The 13,735-nt window shown below is 36.7% G+C and overlaps 1 protein-coding gene across 3 annotated transcripts in view; it reads right to left on the minus strand.

Moving 5' to 3' along the window:
* Nucleotides 1-7,663: 7,663 nt before the first annotated feature.
* The window catches only part of brip1 (BRCA1 interacting helicase 1), a 48,952-nt gene continuing 42,880 nt past the window's right edge, over nucleotides 7,664-13,735 (minus strand). For 2 of the 3 annotated variants that reach the window (XM_054795103.1, XM_054795106.1), the window contains 2 exons: nucleotides 12,957-13,040; nucleotides 7,664-8,583 (listed from right to left, as the gene is read on the minus strand). In XM_054795103.1, the coding sequence (XP_054651078.1) occupies nucleotides 8,159-8,583; nucleotides 12,957-13,040 (509 nt within the window). In that variant the 3' untranslated portion in view covers nucleotides 7,664-8,158. Of the gene's footprint in view, nucleotides 8,600-12,956; nucleotides 13,041-13,735 lie in introns of all 3 variants that reach the window. The other variant, XM_054795104.1, reaches the window with a different exon arrangement.

The raw sequence follows: 13,735 nt of genomic DNA on the forward strand, positions 1-13,735 counted from the left end.
TTTAATTTATTGATGTTTTTATTACATTACTGCAGGGGTGTCCAAAGTTTGGCCCAGGGGCCAGTTGCGGCCCGTGGCATATTCTAAAAATACGAAAAGTAAAACAACAACAACAACAACAGCAATAATAGAAAAAGCAGCAGTAATTTTACAAGAAAAAAGTCAAAATATTAAGAGAAAAAAGTTGTAATCTAGCGAGAAAAACGAGAATTTTACAAGAATAATGTTTTAATATTATGAGAAAAATAATGTCATTTTAGTAGCATAAAGTTGAAATATTAAAGAAATACTTTAAAAAATAAAACACAAGTTGTAATATTGCGGGAGTAAAGTCATAATAAAAAACAGCAGAAATTTTAAAAAAAACTGATGAAATTTTACAAAAATACAGTTAAAATATTAAGAAAAAAAGCTGTATTCTAACAGGAAAAAAGTTGTAATTTTATGAGAATAAATGGCCCGCAGCACATTCTAAAAATACAATTGAACCGAAAAATGTTAAAAAAAACAAAAAAAAAATGACAGCAAAAATAGACAAAATAAGCAGTAATTTTACATGAATAAGATGACAACATTAACAGTAAAAAGCTGTAATCTATCAAGAAAAAGTCATCATTTTACAAGAATAATGTCATAATATTATGAAAATCTTGTCATTTTAGTAGCATAAAGTTGAAATATTAAGGAAACAATATTAATATTAATATTAAAGAAAAAATATTAAATTAAAAAAGTTGTAATATTATGGGAATAAAGTCATAATTACTAGAATGCAATTTAGTTGAAATAGTTGGGAAATTTAAAAAAAAGGATGCAATTTTACAGCAAAAATGGGGAAAAAAAGAGCAAAGAGTGAAGTTGATAGTAATAAAAGGCTTTTTCACCGATATGACAAAGCAAAGATTCAGTTTTTTTCTTGAAATATATATAATTTCTTCCCATATCTACATGTTGCTTTATAAAATATCCTTATGGAGCGTGAAGTGTCAAGGAAAGAAGGAAGGTGTGTGTGTGTGTGTGTGTGTGTGTGTGTGTGTGTGTGTGTGTGTGAGTGTGTGTGGAACTGGAAGGGCTTACTTAGTTGCGTTCCCACTGTGATCCAGATGGCCGTCATGTTTAAATCATGTTTAAATCATGTTTAGGCTATTTCCCAACAATTCCATTAAGTCAACTGGCTGATCATGTCTGAGCGACGTAAAGCCATCAGGATCAAACAACACACAACACAATGCATCCAGAAATATATCAATCTATATCATATATTCATTTTCAGCATTTATTTTACGCAACGTGTATGAAAGGACAGTCACCATGCGGAAAGTCTCGCTTTACCCTCAATTCAACTGTTAAACGGGGTTAATCTTATTAATCTGACAGGATACAAGGATAATCTAACCCTACGACCCTTTCACGTCTGCGGGGGAAATGGTCATATATGAAAAATACGACTAAGAACCCGACAAATTTCAGTGCAACTCTCAACAGTCACGTCATCGAGCACTTCCAGCAGAGTCTGGACTTACGCGCATTCATTAATCTCGCATGCAACTTCATCTTAATTCATAGTCAGTTCATACATTAAAAAAACACACATTATGTAAAATAATTATTTTTTAAATTAATGAACAAAACATAGTATATAGACAGTAATATTATAAACATATTCAATTTTAAATGAAAAAATATGTGAAATATTGCACATTTTTTGGTCTTTTTTGTACAAAATATATATTTACAAAAAAATATATACATTTAATTAATAATTAATTCCAATGACAGATTAAATATATATATTTTTGAATTCAATAAAGGATACATTTAAAAAAGGGGAAAATATATATGTATATATATATATATATATATATATAATATTTATATACTGTATTCCATTCCATTTTCCTCCGCTTATCCAGGTCCAGGTTGCGGCGGCAGCAGTCTCAGTGGGGAAGCCCAGACTTCCTGGTCCCAGCTCCACCAAGGCGTTCCCAGGCCAACTGTGAGACATAATCCCTCCAGCGTGTCCTAGGTCTTCCCCGGGGCCTTCTCCCGGCTGGGCATGCCCGGAACACCTCACCAGGGAGGCATCAGGGAGGCATCCGGACTAGATGCCCGAGCCACCTCAACTGCCTCCTCTCGATGTGAAGGAGAAGCGGCTCTACTCTGAGCTCCTCCCGGATGACCGAGCTCCTCACCCTATCTCTTAGGGTGAGTCCAGCCACCCTACGGAGGAAACTCATTTCAGCCGCTTGTATCCAGGATCTCGTTTTTTCAGTCACGACCCAAAGCTCATGACCATAGGTGAGGGTGGGAACATAGATCGATCGGTAAATTGAGAGCTTTGCCTTCCGGCTCAGTTCTCTCTTCACCATGACGGTCCAGGACAGCGACCGCATTACTGCAGACGCTGCGCCGATCCGCCAATCGACCTCACGCTCCAACCTAGCCTCACTCGTGAACAAGACCCTGTGACACTTGAACTCCTCCACCTGGGGCAGGACATCATTCCCAACCCACAGGGAGCAATCCACCCTTTTCCGACTGAGAACCATGGCCTTGGATTTGGAGGTGCTGAGTCTCATCCCAGAAGCTTCACACTCAGATGCAAACCGCACCAGTAAACGCTGAAGGTCACAGCCCGATGAGACCATCAGGACCACATCCTCTGCAAATAGCTGAGACGAGATCCTAAGGCCACCTAACTGGACTCCATCGACGCCTTGGCTGCGCCTAGAAATTCTGTCCATGAAAATTATGAACAAAATCTGTGACAAAGGGCAGCCTTGGCGGAGGCCAACCTTCACCGGAAAAAGGCTTGACTTACTGCTGGTAATGCAAACCAGGCTCCTGCTCCGGTTGTACAAGGACCGAATGGCACAGAGTAGCGCACCACCAATCCCATACTCCCGGAGCACTCCCCACAGGACACCGCGAGGGACACGGTCGAATGCCTTTTCCAAGTCAACAAAGCACATGTAGACCGGTTGGGCAAACTCCCAAGTACTCTCCAGTACCCTTGCAAGGGTGAAGTGCTGGTCCAGTGTTCCACGACCAGGACGAAAACCACATTGCACCTCCTGTAGCCGAGGTTCGATTAACGGTCGTGCCCTTCTCTACAGCACCCTGGAATAGACTTTCCCAGGGAGGCTGAGGAGTGTGATCCCCCTGTAGTTGGAACACACCTTCTGGTCACCCTTCTTGAAAAGAAGTACCTCTGCCAATCCAGAGGTACTGTTCCCGACTTCCACGCAATGTTAAAGAGCCGTGTCAGCCAAGACAGTCCCTCAACATCCAGAGCCTTGAGGAATTCAGGGCGAAACCCGTCCAACCCCGGAGCTTTGCCACTGGGGAGCATTTTGACTGCCCCAGATACCTCAGCCACGGTGATGGAATTGTGTCCTCAGACTCTGCTTCCTTTATGGAAGGTATGTCAGTGGGATTGAGAACTACTGTCTACTGTCTGTATACTGTATATTAAACATTTAAAAAAATACATACATAGACAGTATATATATAATTTTTTGTTTTGTTTTGTTTCCCCTTTTTGTTTTTGTTATTTTTTTGTTTTTGTTTGTTTTTTTTTGTTTGTTTTGCTATGTTTCCGTATGGTGTGCCTGGCCCGCCTCGGCTGTGGGGTCGGGGCTCCTCCCGACATTCCTCCTCAGCACTGAGCTAGCCGCTAGTGAAAGCAATGCCGCCTCATGTGCCCGACCACTCTTTTTAATGCATGACATATGTACAAGCATACAGAGGGGGGACGAAAGAAAGAATGAAAAAAAAACATGGAAGGATAAAGTAAGCACAATGCTTATTTTAACGCACAACACACAAATGCAGGGAGAAACATGGGGAAGAAGAATTAGGATTGGGGTGGCGGGTGTTGTCTGGTCTTGGTTATGGGGTGGGGGTGTATGTGCTGGGGGTGTTTGGGCTCTGACGGCTTTCGGTGGGCTGTGCTCACCACAGGTTGAAGAGCAAACAATAACTGCCTCTCAGTCAACTAGTCAGCACACATACATAACATGAATTGTGTTTATTATTAATATTTCAATTAGTGTTTTTGTTTAATTTGGTTTAATTTCATCGTATTTTTTCATCTTATTTTATTAGAATTTACCCGTTTTTTTTCTCCATTATTATTTTGTTTTATAACCTCCACACATATGTTATATAGGCACTCTATACACTCCTGATCAAAATCTTCAGACCAGTTGAAAAATTGCTAGAATTTGCATTTTGCACATTTGGATCTTAATGAGGTTTTAAGTAGAGCTACAATATGCAAAAACAAGAAGGGGGAGTGAGACGAAAAGCACTTTGAAAAAGTAATTTATTGAAAAAACAACAATTAAACTGAAATAGGCTGTTTATCAGCTGGTCAAAAGTTTAAGACCACAGGCTATAAAAGCCAAAATCTGCTAAAAATATTCATTTTCTGTCAGGCATTCACACTGTCATGCCCTCCTGATGGCTAAAGCTAAGAAGTTTTCTCTTTTTCAACATGGTCGGATTGTCGAGCGGCATAAGCAAGGTCTCTCGCAGCGTGCCATTGCTGCTGAGGTTGGGTGCAGTAAATCAGTCATTCTACATTTTTTGAAAGATCCTGAGCATTATGGAACAAAAAAGTCAAGTGGTAGACCCAAAAAAATCACACCTGCGCGGAGCCGGAGGATAAAATTGGCTGTCCATCAAGACACAGGGCGGTCTTCCACCCACATTAAGGCCCTTACTGGTGCCGACTGCAGCGCAATAACCATCAGACGGCATCTGCGGGAAAAGGGTTTAAAAAACAAAAAAGGAATTCAAAGACCTCGTCTCCTTCAACGCCACAAAACTGCCTGTTTAAACTTTGCCAGGGAGCATCAAACATGGGACATTCAAAGGTGGAAAAAAGTTTTATTCTCTGATGAGAAAAAATGTAACCTTGACGGTCCAGATGGCTTCCAACGTTACTGGCATGACAAGGAGATCCCACCTGAGATATTTTCTACCCGGCACAGTGGAGGGGGGGTCCATCATGATCTGGGGTGCTTTTTCATTCAGTGGAACACTGGAGCTTCAGGTTGGGCAGGGTCGTCAAACGGTGGTTGCTTACGTGCAGATGTTGCAGCAGGCATCCCTCATGACTGAGGGCCCTCGTCTGTGTGGTAACAGCTGGGTTTTTCAACAGGACAACGCTGCAGTTCACAATGCTTGACCAAGGACTTCTTCAGGGAGAATAACATCACTCTTTTGGACCATCCTGCATGTTCCCCTCATTTAAATTCCATAGAGAACATTTGGGGATGGATGGCAAGGGAAGTTTATAAAAAATGTCCATCAGTTCCAGACAGTTGATGCCCTTCATGAAGCCATCTTCACCACTTGGAGCAATGTTCCCACTAGCCTCCTGGAAACACTCACATCAAGCATGCCCAAACCCATTTATGAAGTGATTAACAAGAACGGTGGAGCTACTCATTACTGAGTCTTACTGAGAACATTTTTTTGTTCTGGTTTTGCGATTTTTTTGTTATTTTTTGAGCGATGGTCTTAAACTTTTGATGAGCTGATAAACAGCCTATTTCAATTTAATTGTTGTTTTCAATAAATGACTTTTTCTAAATGCTTTTTGTCTCACTCCACCTTCTTGTTTTTGCATATTGTAGCTCTACTTAAAACCTCATTAAGATCCAAATGTGCAAAATGCAAATTCTTTTGATCAGGAGTGTGTGTCTATCCCTGTTGTAAATACACACTCTGTTTGCAAATAATAATAATAATAAAAAACTTAAAAAATATAAATAATTGTCATGATTGTATAATATATGCATTTTGTTCCTATGTACCCAGGCTTTAGGATTTGTACATTTGTACATTACACAAAAATTACATTTAATTTATAATAATAATTATTACACATAATTGAAAACATATTATATGTTGTAATTGTTTGTTTAAATTAATATATTATAAAGGAAATATTCATTAACATTTGTATACATGCATGTATATATCTTGATAATAGTATAATAATATAATAAATAAAATAGTATAATAATAATAATATATAGATATTTTTGCATACGTTTATGCAGAGTTTAGGAAAAAGCCTGCACAGGTGCCCCAACTCAGTACTGTAACAACTGTCGTCTCTAGAGCGCCCTCTGTGGATAAGACTGGGTAGGGACAAAGAAACAAATAATTAAAAAATAATACACATTATCACACAATAAGAAATAATTTCAAAAATGACTAATGTTCTTCTGTAAGTCAAAGGCCGAAAAAAAAGATAAATAAAATTTTTTAAAAAAATCATCAGCACTTTTACCACCTAGAGTGCCAATAAAGCTTTATTATTAACAGAGATTTATTATAGGTTATTATATGTATTATATAGGTTTCCCTCAGGAGTTTTTAAAGAGAGAAATCTGCATATTATGCAATTATTGCAAAAATTTTACACATTTAATTTAATATATACGGTATAAGTAAAACAATAAAATATTAATTTGAATTTTCTTCTTTTTAATTTAATGTATCTATTTTAACATCTTTTGATATAAATATATGCATTGCATTTTATTTTTTTAATTCATTAATTTTGATTGTAAAAATAATTTAATTTAGTAACTTATTCATTACTAAAACATTTTTAAATGAAACTTAAGCATTTGAATAAACTTGTATTTATATAAATATATGCATTTGTATTGATGTGTTTTTTTAATTACTTAATTTTAATTCACCATTCAATAATTAATTTACTTTTTTTTTTTATCAATACCACACAATTCTCCATGACGTTGCGAAAACGTATTTTTTTCTTTTTAATTTAATATACCGGTGTTCATTTGAATGAACTTATATTAATATAAATATATGTATCTGGATTTTTTAAGTTCATTCATTTCAATTGATTGTAGCCCATAGCCCATAATGACATGAAAACTTTTTTGTGATTTTTTTTTAAAATTCAAATTTCTTAAAAAAAAAACAAAAAAAAACAAACAGTGGAAATATGAACGTCACCTGAGCGCAGTTTGCTGTGAATACTTGTGTACATGTCCTTTCTTACTTTTTTTTTAAAATACATTTGCAAATATTTCACATTAAAACATTTTTTTTCCCCCACATTGTTTTCTGGGGTGTTATGTGTAGAATTTTAATGGAAAAAACCCCACAATTGCTTCCACTTTGGAAAAGTCGAACATAAAAATGCAGAAAAAGTCAAACGCTGTGAACACGTTCCGGGTGCATGAATTATTGTTTGTTGGCTTCATGGTGGCCTAGTGGTTAGCATGTTGGCCACATAGTCACAGTCTGGAGATTGGGAACACCTCGGTTTGATTCTCCCCTGCAAACATGCAAACTCCACACAGAGTTTGCATGTTCTCCCCGTGCATGTGTCCAAAAACATGCATGTTAGGTTAATTGGTGACTCTAAATTGTCCATAGGTATGAATGTGAGTGTGAATGGTTGTTTGTCTATATGTGCCCTGCCATTGGCTGGCGGCCAGTCCAGGGTGTACCCCGCCTGTTGCCGGAAGGCAGCAGGGATAGGCTCCAGCATGCCCCTGTGACCCTAATGAACATTTGAACATGAGCTCAAATATTGCCACAAAAATATGAAATCATAAGAAAGCTTTTTAATAAAGAAGAAAAAGACAGGGTTGAATGAATTTTACTTTATTATGGCTTCAAACATGTTCTTAAAGGCTAACCGATATATACTGTGGCTCTCTGTGGAAAAAGTTTGTGCAATGAGAGGAGCTCTTGACAAATACATTATTGACATTTTTCTAATATAAAAATAATAAAATATAAGGCTTTGGTACATCATTTCCTGTGGGAAAACTTGCCTGGGTTTTCATACGTTCGGTTTAGTTGGACCTTCTGGAACGGATTAATAACAAAAACACAAAAATGTTACTAAAAAAGTGCCGAAATGGAGAAAAAATATGTCAAATCCTTTATTTTTACAAAACGTGCAATGGCTGGTTTGACTTATGTCATTCAGTCTGAGCGGCATACACAGAAACATGTCCCACCGTATTAGTGTGAACTTTTCTCATGACATACTGTACACCTTCTTGCCAACTTTTCCTGTTTATATTTCTTGTTTTATTGGATTCTTACAACGTGAGTAGAAATGGAGCCGTGGGCCGCGCTTTGAGGCGGATCATTTGTCACTTATCTTCTGTGTGTGTGTGGACCTGGAAAGCCTACGAAGCTTACTACCCGTCTGCCTGATCTTGTTCCTCACCAGTTCTCCTGGTCTCTGACATAAGTCCAGCTTTTCCATCAAACTCGTTTCCTCACAAAGCCTGCCTGAGGCCAGGTCCGATCCACAAAGATCTTCTGACTGCTGGACGTGGCTCTCTGCTCCAGAAGTCCTCCCGGAAAGCGCCGGATCCTCACAGGAAGCGCCTTCCTCCGCCTTATGATGAAACAGTTCAGGGGTACAAAAGACACTTTGGTCCTCGTCGCTTTCTGTGTTTGAATGTGAAAGCTCCAAATTAGGATGAAGGTTTTCTCCTTTGGATCGACTGGCTGGAACTTCAACTGATGACTGAAGGACATGCCCCTCGCTCGTTTCTTGTTTCTCTACAAGTACAAGAGACTGAAAGATTTCACAATGCAGTTTAGGGGTGTAACAATTCATCCACTACATCCATGTATCGATTTAAATTCCTCAGATCCAACTACAGTGATCTGTGTTCAGCAAGTTTCCATTCCGGACGACATATATTGATCTAACATCGTTTAAAAGGTAATCAATCTGTTGCATCGATACTATGAAATAAAGCATTGGATTTAAGCACGGCAGACTTTATATGGATGTGTTTTTGTAGCACTTTTAATGATAGACGTTAAACGTTACACATGTAACAGTTTGTTAATTTATTCATTGTTAATTCAACCTGAAGTGTTGGTTGCACTTTACTCAAATAATGCATTCACTTGAATGCATTTGCTATTAACTGTTGTTTACTTATTTGTATACATCCATAATTCATTTATACATGAGTTCATGTGCACTGTCCATTATTCAGGTATTTCACAGCCATTTTTGGCTAAGAAGTTACTGAATCAATTTAAAGTTACTCTAAATGAGCCAATGTCGTCCTTGAATCGTATCGGCAACCACAAATCGTGCTACGACTCAAATCTTTATTAAAATTAATCATTACACCCCTATATTTTATATTACAGAAATTATGTTTTTAAATTTTTTTATTTTAATTAATTTAATTAATTTACTTAAAAAAATATTACAATAGAAAAATATAAAAAATGTAGATATTTTTAGTACATTTGTTATATTTTATATATATATTTTTTATTTATATGACATATAAATAATAAAATAAAATAATTACATATCATTCATTCATTAAAATATAAAATCTTTCAAAGCATAAACAGCTGTTTGGTTGCAGAAGGAGAGCGGGAAAGGTGAGCCAATAGCCAAATGATGCAAAGACATCCATCATGGCCAACACGGGCCTGACTTCTGCCTCTAGACCACGTGTGTCAAACTTGTGCCATGGAGGGCCGAGACACTGCATGTTTTCCCTCCAACCAGTTTCTTCAGCAGGTGATTTAATTGATGAGCTCCTTCTCTCAAATTGAAGGAGGTGTTGACCATCAAAATCACCTGCTTCAGTGACCGGCTGGAACGAAAACCTGCTTTGTCTCGGCCCTCCATGGCACGAGTTTGACAAATGTGCTCTAGATCAGGGGTGTCAAACTCGTGCCATTGCGGGCCGAGACAATGCAGGTTTTCTTTCCAGCCAGTCACTAGAGCAGGCGATTTTAATGATCAACACCTTGAGTTCGAGTATGTGTAAAAGAAGTAAAGAAGTAAATAATAAAATAGATAATCCATAATTCAATTCAACACAGCAATAAAGCTAATGACACATACTGCAATTCATCAACAGTTGTGTTGATAGATTAAATACTACAGTATTTCAATCAAACGACATAGCATTCATTATTCCCACGCTTCATGTAGACATCCAGTTTGCTATGAAACATTACAATTATCAAATAAAACAAGACAATTATTCAAATGACACTACAGCCAAAGTCAAGGCAACACATAAAAAACTTAAACCATGAGATGTTTCAATTAATCGTAAAACAACAGCAACAATAACAAGTAAGTATAGAAAAACACATTTCCATGATAGAGTTCAGGGCGTGCACGGCGTTATAAACAATTGACTTTTGGAATGGAACTAGCTGCTGCCAATTTAAGGATAGGCATCTTACCCATGACCTCTTTTACCCACAATTTGGATCACAAAATGCAGTTTTGCATGCGGCTTGAGCAACAACAGGAGCTACTGATTGCTTCTTGCCTGCGGGAATTTCATCTTTGCCACGTCAATCAAGAGTGGACGTTGATGTAAGCTGAATGATGTCATGTGACATTCGTGACTTGGGTTACGGTATCGTTGGATTCAGAGTACATGCCGAACCGAGACCACGGTATCGAACGGTTCAAGACAACCCCTGCAATAAATGTATAACACCAAAGGCCTTACCATATATAGTACTAAGCATATACAACATAGTTAGTAGTTAGGTTATATAACATAGTTAATATATATAACTTATATAGTAGTTAGGATATATAACATAGTTAACATATATAACTTATGTAGTAGTTAGGATATATAACATAGTTAATATATATAACTTATATAGTAGTTAGGATATATAACATAGTTAACATATATAACTTATATAGTAGTTAGGATATATAACATAGCTAACATATATAACTTATATAGTAGTTAGGATATATAACATAGTTAACATATATAACTTATGTAGTAGTTAGGATATATAACATAGTTAACATATATAACTTATATAGTAGTTAGGATATATAACATAGTTAACATATATAACTTATGTAGTAGTTAGGATATATAACATAGTTAATATATATAACTTATATAGTAGTTAGGATATATAACATAGTTAACATATATAACTTATATAGTAGTTAGGATATATAACATAGCTAACATATATAACTTATATAGTAGTTAGGATATATAACATAGTTAACATATATAACTTATATAGTAGTTAGGATATATAACATAGTTAACATATATAACTTATGTAGTAGTTAGGATATATAACATAGTTAACATATATAACTTATGTAGTAATTAGGATATATAACATAGTTAACATATATAACATACAATTGTCTGAAAGAATGTTTGCCCCCTTCCTGATTTTGATTTGTTTTTGCATTTTTGTCACACTTAAATGTTTGACATCATCAAACAAATTTACTGTAAATATTTGTCAATGACAAAACAACTGAACTCAAAACGCATTTTTTAAATGAAACTTTTTTATTATTAAGGGAGAAAAAAACAACCTACATGGCCCTGTGGGAAAAAGTGATTGCCCCAAAACCCAATAACCACCCTTAGCAGCAAAAATTGAAATCACGCGTTTGTAATAACTTGCAATGAGTCTCTTACAGCGCTGTGGAGGAATTTTGGGCCACCCATCTTTGCAGAATTGTTGAAATTCAGCCACATTGGAGGGTTTTCCAGCATGAAGCACCTTGTTAAGGTCATGTCACAGCATCTCAATAGGATTCAGGTCAGGACTTTGACTAGGCCACTCCAAAGTCTTTGTTTTGTTTTTCTTCAACCATTCAGAGGTGGACTTGCTGGTGTGTTTTGGATCATTGTCCTGCTGCAGAACCCAAGTTGGTTTCAGCTTGAGGTCACCAACAGATGGCCAGACATTGTCCTACAGGATTTTTTGGTACACAGCAGAATTTATGGTTCCATTTATCACAGGAAGTATTCCAGGTCCTGAAGCAGCAAAACAGCCCAGACCATCAAACTACCACCACCATATTTTACTGTTGGTATGATGTTCTTTTTCTGAAATGCGGCGTTACTTTTTACGCCAGATGTAATGGGACACACAAAAAGTTCAACTTTTGTCTCTTCAGACCACAGAGTATTTTCCGAAAGGTCTTGGGGACCATCAAGATGTTTTATGGCAAAATTGAGATGAGCCTTAATGTTCTTTTTGTTCAGCAGTGGTTTTAGTCTTAGCCGTTTTTACCAAGTGCCTTTCTTATGGTGGAGTCATGAACACTGACCTGAACTGAGGCAAGTGAGGGCTGCAGTTTTTTGATGTTGTGGGGTCTTTTGTGACCTCTCGGATGAGTCGTGTCTGTGCTCTTGGGGTAATTTTGCTTACCCGGCCACTCCTGCAAAAGGTTCACCACTGTTCCAGGTTTTGGCCTTTTGTGGATCATGGCGCTCACTGTGGTTCACTGGAGTCCCAAAGCTTTAGAAATGGCTTTATAACCTTTTCCAGACCAATAGATCTCAGATTAGGGGTGGGAGGGGGGGCGGCACTTTTTCAAACAGGGCCATGTAAGTTTGGATTTTCATTTAAAAACTGCATTTTGGGTTCAGTTGTGTTTTCAATGACTAATATTTAAAATTGTGTGATGATCTGAAATATGTAAGTGTGACAAATATGCAAAAAAAAAAAAAAAACAATCAGGAAGTGGGCAAATACTTTTTCACACCACTGAATATAGTACTTAATATAGTACTTAGCAATGTTAAAATGTAGCCTGGACCCCAAAGTGTTAGAACATGCACATACTTTGTCATGTTATTAAACTACGTAGTCTGTTCTTATTTATCTTATTGACATTTCTGTCAATTTAATAACTGTTATCTGTATTGCATGTGGAGGAGTGATCTTTATTTTTGACTCTGCAGATTATTTTTATTATCAATGTCATAAATTTATTATTTTTCATTTTAAATGACGTCTTTATTTTGACTTTGCGGATTATTTTTATTATTAATAAGATATTTATTATTTTATTTTTTTAATGTTTTTTTTTCTATTGCTTTCTATTATGAGAGTTTGCCAGCAGGACGCTACATGTTTTTTCGTCTCACCTGAGGTCAAATGTAGGTCGTTCACGGGTGTTTTCGGTTGGAAAGGTTGCACTGCGAGAGCAACATTGATTGTCCTCTGCCATTCTACAACAAGAAAACAAAATGTATATTTTTAGATAAATGAAAAACGTGCACATATGAAGAATATTTTTCAATACAGTGGTGTACAAAGTGCAGCCTGGGGGCCATTTGCAGCCTGCTGCTTTTTACTTGCATACTTATACATTATAATTACACACACACACACACACACTAACCTGTGAAAATATTATATATATTTCATATATAATATGATGGTGATGCTACTGTATGTAGATGTGCAAGCCTTTGTGTTTGAATGAGTGAGTACAGTTTGTCTACTGAATGCCTGATATTTGTATTTCACTTCATTTCAGTCATTTTATGTTTGAAAATGCTTCATTGTATGTAAAAGTATGTAAAATTTGCTTAAATATAATAATATATTTGTGGGCTAATACCGGGCCGTAGTTAAGCACGAATAGTGATGATTTTTTTTTAATATTTTCAAAACACGTGATCGAGTGAAGCTGTGAAAGACAAATCATGATGGCTGTATTGGCCTGTAAACTACGTATTAGGGGTACAAGATAATTATCAGGCCGATATGAGGAAATTATGACGTCATACCGATAAATCCGATAATGTTAAAAATAGCTCTGATAACCGATAAAAAAAAAAAAAAATACTCCAAGGCGAGATTACCCATACTGTTGCGTGAGCGCTCCTTTTTTTCTCCTGCCTGTGGTACCTTTCCCTGA

This window comes from Dunckerocampus dactyliophorus, chromosome 12 (assembly GCF_027744805.1).
Source record: "Dunckerocampus dactyliophorus isolate RoL2022-P2 chromosome 12, RoL_Ddac_1.1, whole genome shotgun sequence".
NCBI classification, from domain to species: domain Eukaryota; kingdom Metazoa; phylum Chordata; class Actinopteri; order Syngnathiformes; family Syngnathidae; genus Dunckerocampus; species Dunckerocampus dactyliophorus.